We start from the raw sequence: 16,105 nt of genomic DNA, 5'->3' as shown, positions 1-16,105 counted from the left end.
TCATTGTTTTAGTCAACGAAATGAACACTAGTGAGCAGGATGTTGTGGCTCACAGGCTGCACTCAGGCTGCACTCAGGTTTAGGAGGATGATAATATTGAGGGAACCAGTGTCAGCAGAGGTGAGGAGGTAATTGAGGACTTTGACGAGTGCAGTTTCTGTACTGTGGTGAGGACGAAATCCAGACTGAAGGGGTTTGTAAAGCTGGTTGGTTTGGAGATGGCAGTGAATTTGTTTGGCTACAATGTATTCAAGAGTTTAGTTTAGTGAGTACATTGTCAATATAACTTTATATTAATGTTAACTATTGATGAATGATGAAAGATTACTTAAAATAGTTTTTCTTAATGTTCTAAAATTGTTTGGGCCCCCGTGGTGAGGGTGTTTGGGGTGGCCAATAGGGTGGCCAGGATTTCTTGGCATCTCTTATGACCATTTATGAATGAGTTACTAAAATGTATAACTGCAAAAAGGGGGCCTTATTGCAAAATGTAAAACCCATTCCCATGTATTAATGAGTTACAACCATTTATAATTGGTAAAAGGGAGCCTTATTGTAAAGACACCATCTATTGATGAGTCACTAACATGTATAACTAAAGGGTGCGTTGTTTTTAAGTTTAATACATGTCCATTTATGAATGAGTTATAACATTCACGCTGACCTAATACACATTTTTCACATGAAATGCAAAGTAAGATGCTAAAGAGCCAAGCAAAACATTTTCTTCACGCGTGATGAAAATTAGGACTCAAAGTAATGACTGTTTAGTATGACTGATACACATATTTAAACATAAAAGCTTTTCTCAGACATAAATGAAAGACTTGGTAAGACATAATGGTACTCAGACTGGAAAGGCTTTGTGTATATCCTTGAGCAAGCATCCAAGCAGTCCATCAGGGTGAGCAGAGTCAAGCCAAGATGACCATTCAAGAACCTTGAGGTGTTCCTCCAACAAACTCTCTGTACACGGACATGTCCTTTGACGGCAAACCAAGCTCTTTCATTATGTTGGGTATGACTGACAGTCTGGGGTTTCAAAAACTGCCTGCTGTGGTTTATGGTGTAGTGGTTGTACCCCATGTTACTCAGCACTCTCCTGTATGCCCTCCACTCATCCTTTATAATGCTACTTCCTGACTTAACATGCCGTCTAATCAGAGGGACAAGGTGGCATCTTGATCTTTTTTCCACTAGTTTCAACACTAATCATTCCGAAGACCCATTACTTACTTCTCCAGGTATGTCCAAAGTGTCCACGTGCATACTAACGGCTTCCACAGATGACATTTTTTTATGGATTTTGTTGTCAAAGCACTTCAGATATTCATTGCTATCGGGATGTTAAGAGCATTCCATGGAATGTAACAACAAGTGTATCTCGAGCCGGTTTCTCAAACTTACCTACCCCACCTTTAACAACAAAATGCACACATATTACAGTAAAAATTGTTGCACATCATGTTTCAAAATGCCATACTTGTTTATTAGGTGCATTGTATAACATAATTTAAGGATAATTACAGCCAGACATGATTAATCTGTGACGTTTTGCTCTCTACAATCTCAGGCCATGTTGTCCTCATGCGCCAATGAGCAGCTCTCATAGGAGTGAACGAGGCCCCGCCTCCAACACTGTATCCAGTTCTTATTATACATCCATGGGCGCGTGACTCCAGGCTACATTAGCTAGCATTACACATCGGAATCTCTGACCAAACTGTAAGCAGTTGAGTGGCATTGTGGGTTATGCAGGTGCCAGGTAAAATCGTTTCTTGAATCTATATGCATTGCACAACACAAAGTAAACAAGCCTTTTCCCTCCGACTCATATTTCATGTGGGCAAGCGCCATCTCCCAGCGTCACGGAGGAAAGGGTTACAACAGGTCAGGTGGTTCTGTGTGCAGTGAGTAAAAAGAGCAAACTGATCATTTGTGTGTCTGTTTGAGGCTCTTGAGATGAATGGCTCCCAGACGAGGTCACTGTGGCATGAAATGCTACGATGTAATCATCTTCTCGCAACAGGATGCTGTTTCATGAGGGGAATTAACTCCAATGTCTCTCTTGGTATTTCTCTCATCGCCAAGGCAGCATGTTGAACTACATATCCCATATGCCTCTCACTTTTTTTATTATATTAGTAAAGTATTAAAATATTATTTTCTACATTTTCATTTACAGAAGTTAAATCATGAAGACATAAATTACTTTATGGCCTTAAACTCTTAATATGTTGATGCAAGGCATGATTGTTAATAAATATACAGTCGCAAGAAAAAGTATGTGAACCCTTTGGATTCTCCACACATAGCGTTGTGTGTTCCTTCCAAACAACTCAGCTTTGGTTTCATCTGTCCACAGAACATGTTGCCAGTCGTGCTGTGGAACATCCAGGTGCTCTTTTGCAAACTTCAAACGTGTAGCAATGTTTTTTCTGGACAGCAGTGGCTTCCTCCGTGGTGTCCTCCCATGAACTCCATTCTTGTTCAGTGTTTTACGTATCGTAGATTCGTCAACAGAGATGTTAGTATGTGCCAGAGATTTCTTTAAGTCTCTAGCTGACACTCTAGGACTCTTCTTCACCTCATTGAACATTCTGCGCTGTGCTCTTGCAGTCATCTTTACAGGACGGCCACTCCTAGGGAGAGTAGCAACAGTGCTGAACTTTCTCCATGTATAGACAACCTGTCTTACCGTGGACTGATGAACATCACGGCTTTCAGAGATACTTTTGGAACCCTTTCCAGCTTTATGCAACAATTCTTAATGGTAGGTCTTCTGAGAGCTCTTTTGTGCGAGGCATGGTTCACATCTGGCAGTGCTTCTTAAGAATAGCAAATTCAAAACTGGTGTGTATTTTGTATAGGGCAGGGCAGCTTTAACCAACACCTCCAATCTCGTCTCATTGATTGGACTCCAGGTTGGCTGAATCCTGACTCCAATTAGCTCTTGAAGAAGTCTTTAGCCGAGGGCAGGGGTCGGCAACCCGCGGGCCGCATGCGGCCCTTTAAGCCCTCTGCTCTGGCTCCCTTGAGCTTAGACAAAAATAAGAAGGAAATAAAATAAAAGTATTTGTAGGACTATTTATATTTTGTTGCATGTTTGAAAATGTTTCGTATCTTGTATTTTGAGGTGATACTGTGACACAAATAAAAAACAAAACGGTTTTAATTAGGTCAACTAAAATATACGTCACATCCTGCTCCGTTCCCGCGCGAGCGCCTTTTCTTGGAGGCGAATAACCTGACCCCCGGCTCGATGAGCGAACTATGGATAAATCAAAGAAAAGTACCGGAGGAACACAGGATTTAATTCTGCGTGGACAGAGTTATCTGCTTTCACAGCAAACGATGCTGGTTTGCCGGTATGTTTGATATGTAGAGAGAAGTTGTCAACGGTGGTGCAGCCTTTACGTATCGAGGAACAAGGGAGAGGAAGACAGCTGACGATCTTCAGTCATCATTCAATGGGGTATGTAATTTATTTCAGAAAACACTTTTTGTTATATTCCATGGAATGCTCTTAACGTCCCGATAGCAATGAATATATTAAATGCTTTGACAATAAATACATACAGAAATTCATCTCTGGAAGCCGTGGCACTGTAGAAAGCACGACCAATCATCTGAGCCGGCCCGGCTAAAATAACTGGATGGCCTACCTGCCTGTCAGCCTTCCATCTGGGCACAAACTTATATCGTGCCCTCATTGATCATGTGTGCGTTCGTGTGTGTTGGAGGAGGGGCTCTGTAAGAAAGTCTGAAGGAAGAGGCATATTTTTTCCGGTTGTGTACTTTCAAATTCTAGCGCACTCGAGCTGGTTTCTCCATTCTTACCTTTAACTCTTTTTAGGGTGCAGATATATGTTTTATTTATTTCAAAGTGGGCCCATTTAATAATATTTGTTTCCCCTTCAAATGTGCAGAGGACTCCAAGTGCTGTGTTTAATTTATTTTAAAGTAGGCCTGTGTATTATTTTTAATTCTCCTTATAAAAGTTCTTTGTTTCTTATTAGAGGTTAACAGTTTTATATCATGTAATAAATAGCCTAATAAATGCAAAAAAAATGTAGTTTTTGTTTGATATAACAATAAAACACTATGAAATATGTTTTGCGGCTCCAGACAAAACATATTTTGGGAAAAAGGAGCGAAATGGCTCTTTTGGTCAAAAAGGTTGCAGACCCCTGGCCTAGGGGTTCACATACTTGTTACACCCTGCACTGTGAATGTTTACATGGTGTGTTCAATAAAAACATGAAAACATATAATTGTTTGTGTGGTATTAGTTTAAGCAGACTCTGTTTGTCTGTTGTTGTGACTTAGATGAAGATCAGAACACATTTTATGACCAACTTATGCAGAAATCCAGGTCATTCCAAAGGGTTCACATACTTGTTCTTGCAACTGTATACTATAACACATATGATATAACAATACATACAAATGTGGTTAAAGCTGCAAAAATGGAACCAAAAACTGACATGAGTAGAGAAATATTTTGGCAGTAAATTTGAAACGTTTACAAATGCTACTTCCTCATCATTTAACATGATGGTGTTTATATATTCTACATCATAATTTCCCATGTTGCCGCCAATTGAAAAGAATGTTAACCTTTGCATGTTTCTCTCTTTCCTTGTTTTACTTGGTATTGATTCTTGGCCAAGGCAGTGGCCACGTTCTTTTATCACTCTTTTAACTGGGCCGTTCTTTCCAGAGAACTGCTCTCACTTTATTCCCTTAAGCCACTGTTATTGATCAGATGACCCATGGCGGAAGGCAACATGCTCCTGAAGCTGCAGTGGCCTTCCGCCCATCAAGCTGTGTCTTACTTCTGTCACGAACTTTTAAAACTTTTTCCAGTCACTTGCATGTGGCAAGTGACTGGAAAAATGCAGCAGCAGCAGGCCATTCACTTTGATTTCATCCCGTTATGAAATGTCATAATTTCGACAATAAAGAAATGCTACATAAACGTTATCTTGCACATTTTATCTAACCATCTCCGTTTCTATATTTTAAAAGAGATCTCTCTCTCTCATCTGCGTGCGGGGGTGGGGCCTCACAGACACGCTGCATCTCTCTCTCACTCAGACATGCTGCAGCGCTGTGCAGTGTGCACACAGTTCTGCCGGTAATGAATATTACATTGTGTGAGGAAACTTTTCCACCAATAATTCCAATAAGTATTCCAAAATGTATTCACTTCAGGTTTACGAAAGTAACTGTAATCAGATTACTCGTTTTTCAAATGTAACGCCAGCTGAATACAGTTAGCCTACTTGATTTTTGTATTCTGATTACTTAACGCCGTTATGTATTCCGTTACAACCCAACCCTGCTTCTCGGCTACTGTACCGCAGCTCCTGCCTCTCTGTTGGACTCTGTCGCAGCGGGGCTACTGCTGTGGTGCGGAGCGCATTAACCAGACTCTTCACAACGAAGGATCACTTCTTCTTCAGGGGAGGGAAGGTTTCGCAGTACGCAGTCTACTGTCCCACAGCTGCTGCCTCTCTGTTGGACTCCGGTACTGCACCTTACTCACGAGACGTTGTAAACAAAGAAATGGGTGGGGGGCGAACGCAGTAACCACTCCGCCAACGCCACAGTCACCCCCGTCGTGCGGGCCGGATGAAAATGTCTGGCGGGCCGGATGTGGCCCGTGGGCCGCCAGTTGGTGGTCACTGATATAGAGGATTAATTATAAAAACTGTGGCAATATCTCCACTTTTCCTCTAGCATCATCACAACACCAAGATTATAAAGATTGTGATGTCTTAACGTTGTCACAAACAAAGGTAAGGAAGATACTGAAATATATGTGACACTAAATATTTGGAAGAGGGAAAGATGATTAGAAAAGATAAGAAACCTTTAATAACATTTGGTGATAAAATGTACACGCTAACTTCTATTTGGAATTATACAATCCACCCAGAGATTGTGTCAGACAAGGATTGTTTTTATGCTGCTGGGTGGTGCAAGTGTAAAATTCAAATGTAAAGACAAAGGTTGTAAGAAATTGATTGTGAGTCCCGAATCTAGCAGAAAACAATTATTTATGGATTATTTGGATTGATCTGAAAGTCACAATAAAACACAAGGGGGTTGTGTTTTATTGTGACTTTCAGATCATTCCAAATAATCCAGCCAACGTTGGTATTCATAACCACATATTTGAATGTGTGTTCAGTGCAGAATTCTTTAACAGAACCTTCTCAGATGTGTTGGTGTGCCCTCTCAGACCAGTGGAGTGGTTTGTGGATCTCCAGCCAGATGAGGTGTCAGACTTATTCAGTACGGCTCAGAGAGTCGCTCAGCTGCTGGAGAAGCACTTGAACGCCACCTCGCTGACCATCGCCATCCAGGTAACACTCAGCACCAACACAGCAATAGAATGACTCTCCTAGCTTTGGGGTTCAATTATATATATGATATCTTTGGACAGTTCCTGATGACATACTCAACTGTCAAGGATGAGCGAAGCAGGCAGGACCCAAATGCAGATGTAAACATAAATACCTTTATTTCAAGGCTAAAAATAGGAACAAACAGAACACTACCCCGAGAACACAGTCATAGACAAACAAAGATCCAACAATGACAGACAGAAAAACCAGAACTTAAATGCACACAAGACCAATCACACAAACAAGATACAGGTGAGGAGGGAGGAGAAAACACAGGGGCACCAGGTGAACACAATCAGGAAGTCAGACACAGGAGGGAAAACACAGAGACAGGAATCAACAGACAAGACAGGGGGTGAACACTTTTCAAAGTAAAACAGGAAACCAGAGACAGACAAAACACAACACAGACAAACCGTGACATTTACCCCCCCTCAAGGGACGGATCACAGACGTCCCTACAAACAAAGTCCAAAACGTACGACAGGGTGGGTGGACGGGGACCGGAGGAGGGACTCGTACGGACATCCCGGGGCAAAGCAGAAGCCGAGAAGGGGTACTCGAGCGGACGGCCCGGGGGCAAGACATAGTTGAAAAAGAGGCGAAGGCCATAGCGGGAAAACTCAGGGGGCCGGGCATGAGGGTGAACGCAGCGGCTGGAAGAGTCAGGGGGCCGGGCTTGAGGGGGCGAAGGCCGCGGCTGGGGAACTCAGGGGGCCGGGCACAAGGACGGGCAAGAAGGCGGCAACGGGACAGCTCTGGAGGACGGGCAGGAAGGCAGCACCGGGACAGCTCCGGAGGACAGGCAGGAAGATGGCGTAGGCTGCGATGGGACCCCTTCATTGTCAGCTGGATCGCCAGAGCACTGGGATCGAGAGCAGCAGGCAGGACCCAAATGCAGATTTAAACAGAAATACCTTTATTTCAAGGCTAAAAATAGGAACAAACAGAACACTACCCCGTGAACACAGTCATAGACAAACAATGACAGACAGAAACACCAGAAGTTAAATGCACACAAGACTAATCACACAAACAAGACACAGGTGAGGAGGGAGGAGAAAACACAGGGGCACCAGGTGAACACAATCAGGAAGTCAGACACAGGAGGGAAAACACAGACAGGAATCAACAGACAAGACAGGGGGCGAACACTTTTCAAAATAAAACAGGAAACCAGAGACAGACAAAACACAACACAGACAGACCGTGACACTCAACATTACTCATATAACATTTGTTATTTCATTCTGATATGTATAATATAATATAACATTTAGTTTGAGTTGAAATTGTTTCAGGGAGGTGTTAATTCACTGAATCATTATGGGATGAGGCTGTACTATTATGCTGTTGTGCTATGCCTTATTATAAATAAGGAGCATTCAATAGACACACCTTAAATCTTCATCAAAGACAGATCGTCACATTTATATAAGAGAACACTAAAACGATGTGGAATCTGAAATGTCATCTAAATCTGTTACTGTATGTCTTATTTACATTGCGTGACTGCACTGTAATGCCCCTTTTCCACTCAACCGGTTCTTAGCTGGCCCCAATCGGCTGCCCGGCAAGAACCAAGACCCAATACTTCACGCTTAGGTCGAAGGGGGGCGAGATTAACCAATAACAGTTCATGGGGGGTACGGCAAATAAAAGTTGTAACAAGCAGTAGCGCTGAGCAAAGTGGCTAGAACGCGACCACACACTTCAACTTTGTGAAGTCAGGCAACACTAACCAGTGTGATTATGTTTACCTTACTTTGACCATCCGTTCGCTGTTATAGAGTGGTGCAGGGATGACATATTTTTGTAGGCCGACCCGGAAATAAACTGCGCATGGGTTCACTCGACAAAAAAGCAATTGGATTTCTCCATAGGATTTTGGAAAATAAATCGAAATAAGGTCTGTGGAAAACAAAACAAACCTGTTTGATAAATGCACATTTTGTTCAGCCGGATAATCTCCACATGTCTACCCTACTTTTATAATTTTCTAATCATAAATCTAATCGCCAGAAGCAGAATGCTAATGTTGTGCTATAAACTATCTAAAGCCGAGTACAGCAGGGTCGCACGACATCAACCTCACACCAACTTACGATTGATATTCAAAAATACAGATTAAAATACAAGTGATTGGAATATGATATATTAGATAAATCATTTGTACATTGCAGCCAGATGAATGTTATGGGTGTTGTTTCAAAAGTTCAGGTATTTAACAATCTCTGAGTCTGGTGGTTTTAGACCGGATGCTGCGGTACCGCCTGCCAGACGGCAGCAGACTCTGTAAAGCCTTACGATTGTGGGCGGTGCAACTGCCGTACCAGGCCGTGATGCAGCCAGTCAGGATGCTCTCTATGGAGCACCTGTAGAAGGTCAGGATGCTCTCTATGGAGCACCTGTAGAAGGTCAGGATCCTCTCTATGGTGCACCTGTAGAAGGTCAGGATCCTCTCTATGGAGCACCTATAGAAGGTCAGGATGCTCTCTATGGAGCACCTGTAGAAGGTCAGGATCCTCTCTATGGAGCACCTGTAGAAGGTCAGGGTCCTCTCTATGGAGCACCTGTAGAAGGTCAGGATACTCTCTATGGAGCACCTGTAGAAGGTCAGGATCCTCTCTATGGAGCACCTGTAGGTCAGGATGCTCTCTATGGAGCACCTGTAGAAGGTCAGGATCCTCTCTATGGAGCACCTGTAGAAGGTCAGGATACTCTCTATGGAGCACCTGTAGGTCAGGATCCTCTCTATGGAGCACCTGTAGAAGGTCAGGATCCTCTCTATGGAGCACCTGTAGGTCAGGATCCTCTCTATGGAGCACCTGTAGAAGGTCAGGATCCTCTCTATGGAGCACCTGTAGAAGGTCAGGATGCTCTCTATGGAGCACCTGTAGAAGGTCAGGATCCTCTCTATGTAGCACCTGTAGAAGGTCAGGATCCTCTCTACGGAGCACCTGTAGGTCAGGATGCTCTCTATGGAGCACCTGTAGAAGGTCAGGATGCTCTCTATGGAGCACCTGTAGAAGGTCAGGATCCTCTCTATGGAGCACCTGTAGAAGGTCAGGATCCTCTCTATGGAGCACCTGTAGAAGGTCAGGATGCTCTCTATGGAGCACCTGTAGAAGGTCAGGATCCTCTCTATGGAGCACCTGTAGAAGGTCAGGATCCTCTCTATGGAGCACCTGTAGAAGGTCGGGATCCTCTCTATGGAGCACCTGTAGAAGGTCAGGATCCTCTCTATGGAGCACCTGTAGGTCAGGATCCTCTCTATGGAGCACCTGTAGAAGGTCAGGATCCTCTCTATGGAGCACCTGTAGAATGTCAGGATCCTCTCTATGGAGCACCTGTAGGAGACACACTTTTGGTTTTAGAAAGATTGACACTACCAGCCCAGTCTCACAAAAAGAATGTGAAATAGCTACTATGTCCACAAAAAACCCTCTCAAAACGTGACATGGGTACATAATGTGTTCCTATTGATTTATAATGGCCAGTGCCCATCTCAAGTGATCGCAAACTTTCCCAGCGTGAAAGTAAAAGACATGGCGGACTCCCAACTTATTTTTTGTGGAAAATCATAAATTGTAGGATAGTTTGGCCATTAAAATGCTTTTTGATTACATTTCTAGAAAGAAGTGTACATTCGACTTTCAGAATCTACGTCCAGAGGATGTGTAGGATCTATAGTTTGATAGCTCTGATTATTTAATCGTAAAATACGCCGGTAAAATGTGCCTGTAGAAAACGGCTTATGCCACAATAGGATAGCAACACGTAGTCAAGAAGTCAGATTAGCTTTGGTTAATATGCTAACATCATCCATTCTATACCAGAGAAACTTTCATAACAGCGTTGTGATGCCAAACTGCATCAATTCAGACTGAAACACATTCACTGATGGGGATGGGGGATATTTATCAGCTGCTTGTGTGACAGTCAGACTGAATACTTTTCAGCGTCCCTGCCGTGAGTTAACGGGATACTAAACTCCGGTGGACGAGCAGCACCGCAGCGGTCGGTATATCGGGCTCTGAGCGGTGGAAACACAAGTGGTGCTACAGAGAAGAAACAGTTAAGCACCAGAAAAGCACAAGAACGGATCTTGAACCGGAACCGATTTGGTGGAAAAGGGGCAGAAGAGGACACACAGTCCACACTGTGTGATAGTGGATTCTAGGGTCCTGAGGATGTGACGCTGCAGCAGTGTTTGCTCAGCATGCAGACGTGTTGCTGAGACAAAAGAAATCTAGTCAATCTACAGAAGAATCTAAAGACAGAGATCATTAGAGACCGCTGATGCTCGTATCATCTATACTTAAAGATATGCGAGTTGAGGAATCCAAGCCTGCCTCCACCTTGGGTCAGAGCGTGGTTCAACCTTATATAAGACTTTATTCCATACATACAGTATTAGGTTTGAACTGTTCTCTCAGTGGAAATTAGTATATTTTCAATGAAGATCCAAAGCAAAATGTTACTGTCATACTTTTGGGGCCAAAATATTTTTCAGACCCATCCAAAGAAACTTTAAGAGAAATTTGAAAAGCTATTACATCAGAGTATTAGGTCGTAACAGGGTAGAGCAGATCATTGTACCCAAATCAAGAAAGTAAGTAGTTTAGGGTAAGGCTGAATCTTCACTTGTATTGAAGAAAATATGATTTTTAGAACTCAATAGAAGACAGAAGGACTTAATAATAGCAGAATGAAGCCTGATGGTGTTTGTAGCATGGATCAGGATCATGGATCAGAGTGCTAAATACAGAGCGGACACCACGCAGCCGCTGCTCTCACACGGAATGGCCTATTCTGCATAACTGCTGATATATATGCTAATAACAAAATAGCACCTAGCAGCCCTGCCAGAGGCAATTGTTTCACAGGTTAGAAGAGAGAAGCAGAGCAGCAAAGAGTCATCTTTACCTGGATGTCATTTTCTCTGACTGGGAGGTGATGAGGAGTGATGATCGGAGATTAGTTGTGACGGATCCCGGTTAGAGCCAACACATTAAAGGGGAACTCTCAGCAGTATGCCGCTCCTGTGACAAATAATAATATCACACAAATCACTCGCTGCAGGATTGATGGTGTAAACAGATGTTTGGAATCTGACACATTCACTCTATTTTTCTAGATGATTGTTGAAATAACAATGGAGCTTATCAGATTTGTTTTGAATGTTTTCCTCAATCGCTGATGTGTGATTGGTATTAGAGGCATCCAAATTCCATTCATCACTTTCTTCTAACAAATAACAAAGTATAATCCTTGTAAATTTGATCACACCTATCACGGCAGTCTGAGAAGAAGCAAGTGTTAAAACGTGTCATCATCGGCATCATTTGATCCAGTGGTAAAAGGAAGATATTGATGGAAGCAGCTTTAACCATGTGCGGTGGGATGCCATTGCTAACCATGCACACATTAAGTGAGCTTTAGTTACCAGCGGATGTAAGATATAACAAAACATAGACATTTAATATAAATGTAATTTAAAGACAATAGGGGAATTTGGATAACTTTACAATACAAATCATGCACAAATAAACATATGCTTTAGGAGACAGTGTTGAGTCAAACAATGCTCATTTATTCTAAGCACGGTGCTTCAAATACGGTATGTAGTCTACGTCAGTAATCCTGTCTGTAGGGTACACGTCACGTAGGTGGAAAACACTATAATTATGTCTTATTGTCCCTCCACTTAAAGAGTAATGGAATACAGTAATCATAGAAAAATAACAGGAAACAGTGAAAATAATCTAAGGAAGTCATTTTTTAATCGGGGAAAGAACTGAGGTGCTGTAGCTCATCTTGAATTAAAATATTTCTCTGAATTATTAACGTTAATATTTCTGAATTCCCAACTCTTTTCTAATTACCTCTTCTGTTCCCACTAGGATGGCCCTGAAGCTGGACAAACCGTGAAGGTGAGAACTTAATAATTCACCAGCTTTAAATGTCATGAGGCCTCTGCAACAGTTATACACTATTAAATAATCATCACATGTGTGTTGCTAATCTCTTGGCATGGCTGAATTATTTAAAGGATCTCTTCTAAAAGGTTTAAATCATTTCTGCATGGAATGATTCAAGTGAGTGACTAGGCTCCACACAGGTTCAAGTGAGAGGGACACGGTCATTTCCATCCCTGCAACTCACAGCTCTAACCCATCTTAATCTACTAGTATTCCCGTATCTTTTGAACCAGATATATTTCATCACATTGCATTCATTTTGAAACGTTTTTTCTTCCAGCTAGTAATATAAGCAAGCTGGTCTGACAGTGACACACATTTTCTCTTGTTGAAACAGTTGTGAAAAATGGTGAGATATTCAACCACATTTGAAGAATTACTCGTACACATGACAGGATGCAGGAGGCTGCAGGCAGGCCTTTGGCTCCAGGTATGACTGTAGTACGGTGGCCGAGAGGGGCACACGCTGAACAACGGCCAAACACACATAATAAGCAGGAAACACCTGCAAATAATGAAATGAAAAACAAACCCTGAAAACTAATTTTTTTTTTTAACGCTGCATTAACAGAAATGATGCAAACTAAATACAACACACAAACCCTGAAAAACAAACGCAACAGAAAAACGCTGCTAATACAAAAACGATATGAAAAGTCAAAAACACATGAACAAAAAAACATACCAGAAGTGCTCCAGGCCTCTAGGGGCCGGGCTACGTGGAACAGATCGATGTCTGACCAGACATAGAGAGAACGAACGAGTGATGGAAATGAAAGCCGGAGGAAAGAAAGTTGATTGAAGTGGACAAGTCGATATATAAGAAGGTAAGTTTTGTTTTGTTTTGATACAAAGAGCGCCATATTTACGCAGCTAAATGTAACTCTTGACATCATATAGATATAGTATAGGTGCAGAGACGAGTTGGTTTGTTGTGCCCCAATGTCAATCCTAATGTGAGAGTGAAAAGGACGGTCAATAATATAATGTACATTTCACATTTTGTTGTGTTTCGATGTAATCCTTTCTGATTTAAGTCAATGTAATAATTCAGGAATCAAACCAACATTTGATGATAGGTACAGACGGAGGGGAATAATTATTTTTATTTTTATACTTGTATCAATCATGAAACTTTTTTTTTCTTAGGTTACACTGGAACATCTTCAAGTGAAGAGGACAGTGTGGTCCATGTCAATTTGCCACCTGGAGACAGTCCTCTTTCTGACACCTTGGTCAGTTCGGATCTATCGTGGCATTTATTCTTAATTAAAGTGCATTTTTTTTATTTCGGTCAGTCATTTGTGTGTATGCAGGTGTGGGACATTCCAAATATTCCAAAAGTGAGCACTCAACATATTATTTTGTGCCACAAGAAGCAGCATGTTTTAAAAGTACTTATAATATATGTCACGGAGGTGATCTCTGGGCTCATAGATCTCGGCCTCCGTTATGGGTTGTTTAGTTTTTTGTTGTTGAAAAGTGTTCCGCTTTCCCCATGTCTGTCGTTGATTGTGTGCACCTGGTGCCCTGTGTTGTCTCCTCCCCCCTCACCTGTGTCCTGTTGGGTTGATTGGGTTGGCCATTTAGGCTTTGGGGTTTTGCTGTTAGAGAGGGAGTGTGTGTGCGAGATCCTGGTGGTGGCTGGTGACTGTGTTCACGTGGGCAGCAGATTGATGCTGTGTCATGTTTATGACGTAATAAATGCCCACACCGGGTTGTATTTTGGACGTTCTGCCTCTGCCTCCTTGCTTGGTCTGGGCCTCTCAATTGTCAGCTTCACAATATAATTTGTGTTTACTTTTATCAGACCTCAGGCACCCACAACCAGCGTCTGATCGGGAAAGACTAATTCAAAATGTAATTATACCATGTAGGTTTGAGTTTGTGAACATGAAATCAATAAAAACATTTGTGTGCATTATTTCCTGGGTAAAAATAGGATGGAGCACCAACCCCATTCCAGGAAGAGGTCCAGTCTGCCCCGGGTCAGAACCACTTCTATAGGTGAACGATGTTGACAGTTGCATCGTGACACAGTTGTGTGGTGTGTATCTTTAGTTGTACATTTGTTTGTTTGTATAACCTCTAATCACAGTGGGTAACATTGACAGGAAGCAGAACAATTATACTTTTATACATTTCCAAATGACACCCACAACATCCGACAACTTAGTGAAGACGATACAAAAAACACCCACACATATTTTTCAAAGATCAGATATTGTTTGTTGCATCCATTTCAAATGTTTACAAGGATCGTGCAGGAGTATGACAAAGTGCTGTTGTCAGTTTAGAACCCAATGTATTAAAAAACAGGAAGAGGATCGACATCCTTTTGTAAATACGACTGTCATGCATATATTATGTATTTCAAAATAATTATTAACTGTCTTCTCACTGCAGCAACTACACAACTGTGTGTGCACTTCTCATTATTGATAGCCAGTCTGAGCCAGAAGACAACATGGAGCAAAGGTATTAATTGTTACTATTACCACTTAATTGTTCTATTCTATTCTGTAAATCTTATTATAGCTTCAGCATTTAATATTACAATACATCACTGTGTCTTTCCCAGCACAGAACACCTGACTGCGGAGGACTTTGTTGCAGAACTCTCTGCAAAAAGAACAAATACATCTGGCAGCAGGTTCAATATGAATAGAGACAGTGTGTGGGATGGAGCCATCCGCGGCTTCAAAGGTGCCTCATTCGACCCCTCTCATGAGAGGTCAGTTAAGTTCACTGACGATGAGGGACACACTGAGGATGGAGGGGACACTGGTGGTCCGTGAGTTCCTGACCCTCCTTATGGAACGCCTGAGGATGAAGAAAACATCACGTCAGCAACTGTTTGTGCCCATGGCGGTTTGACTTCCCAGCCGCTCACTGTCTCAACATCTGATTCTGAATGTATAATGGTCTCTATAAAGATACAACTAATACACAATTATTCATGTATAATATAAGCTGTGTTGTGTTTCTAATTGCATTGGTCTACAATTGAATGATGGCTTCTATATTCTCCTGCAGCGTTCAGACTATATAACCAGCACGGTCCCTGGTAGACCCCCACACACACAATAACACGGACTATAACACACCTTGTTGTTAAATACCAACTATGTGCAACATGTACATTGTGCAATATATATACATATGCCGTTAATAACTGTGCAACATATACCTGGCTGCTAAATCCTCAGAACTGTTACAGGATGTGTTTTTTGTCAATTGTGTAACTTGTTTTAATTATAATCTTTTTATCCTTAATTTGTTATGTTATCTTTATTTAACCAGGATAGGTTTACTACTTTGTTATGCATGCTTCTTAGGAAACATTAAGCTGTCTTTGGCTCTTTTCTGCTGTAACAAATGTAAATGTCCCCTCTGTGGGACGAATAAAGGGATTCTGATTCTGATTCATATTTCACATAAACAAACAATGACAACATGTGTCCTTCATGCTGATAACTAGTGTATGCATCTGCCAATTACTATTCTAAACCGAGTGTGTTGAATCCTTATTTGTTGCATTTTAAACCGATACATACAATACAAAACATTTACTATTGTGTTCAACTTCTGCCACAGACTGCACATGTTTGCCACAGGAGCCACAGAACACTTGAACTGTCCCCAGATGCTGGCCACAGAAAGGACACAACATGGCGGCCTGCAAAGACATACATTGATGTAGTG

The 16,105-nt window shown here is 41.9% G+C and overlaps 1 protein-coding gene across 1 annotated transcript in view; it reads left to right on the top strand.

Moving 5' to 3' along the window:
* LOC117446406 (uncharacterized) overlaps window positions 1–15,104 on the top strand; it is a 365,056-nt gene extending 349,952 nt beyond the window's left edge. The window contains exons 2-7 of the mRNA XM_034082566.1: window positions 6,229–6,374; window positions 12,323–12,352; window positions 13,550–13,635; window positions 14,343–14,407; window positions 14,807–14,878; window positions 14,982–15,104. Of these exons, the coding sequence (XP_033938457.1) occupies window positions 6,229–6,374; window positions 12,323–12,352; window positions 13,550–13,635; window positions 14,343–14,407; window positions 14,807–14,878; window positions 14,982–14,995 (413 nt within the window). The 3' untranslated portion in view covers window positions 14,996–15,104. The remainder of the gene's footprint in view (window positions 1–6,228; window positions 6,375–12,322; window positions 12,353–13,549; window positions 13,636–14,342; window positions 14,408–14,806; window positions 14,879–14,981) is intronic.
* Window positions 15,105–16,105: the final 1,001 nt, after the last annotated feature.

The sequence above is a fragment of the Pseudochaenichthys georgianus genome, chromosome 5 (genome assembly GCF_902827115.2).
Source record: "Pseudochaenichthys georgianus chromosome 5, fPseGeo1.2, whole genome shotgun sequence".
In the NCBI taxonomy this organism is placed as follows: domain Eukaryota; kingdom Metazoa; phylum Chordata; class Actinopteri; order Perciformes; family Channichthyidae; genus Pseudochaenichthys; species Pseudochaenichthys georgianus.
Note: the sequence above shows the minus strand (reverse complement) of the source record. Positions and strands in the feature narration are given on the sequence as shown.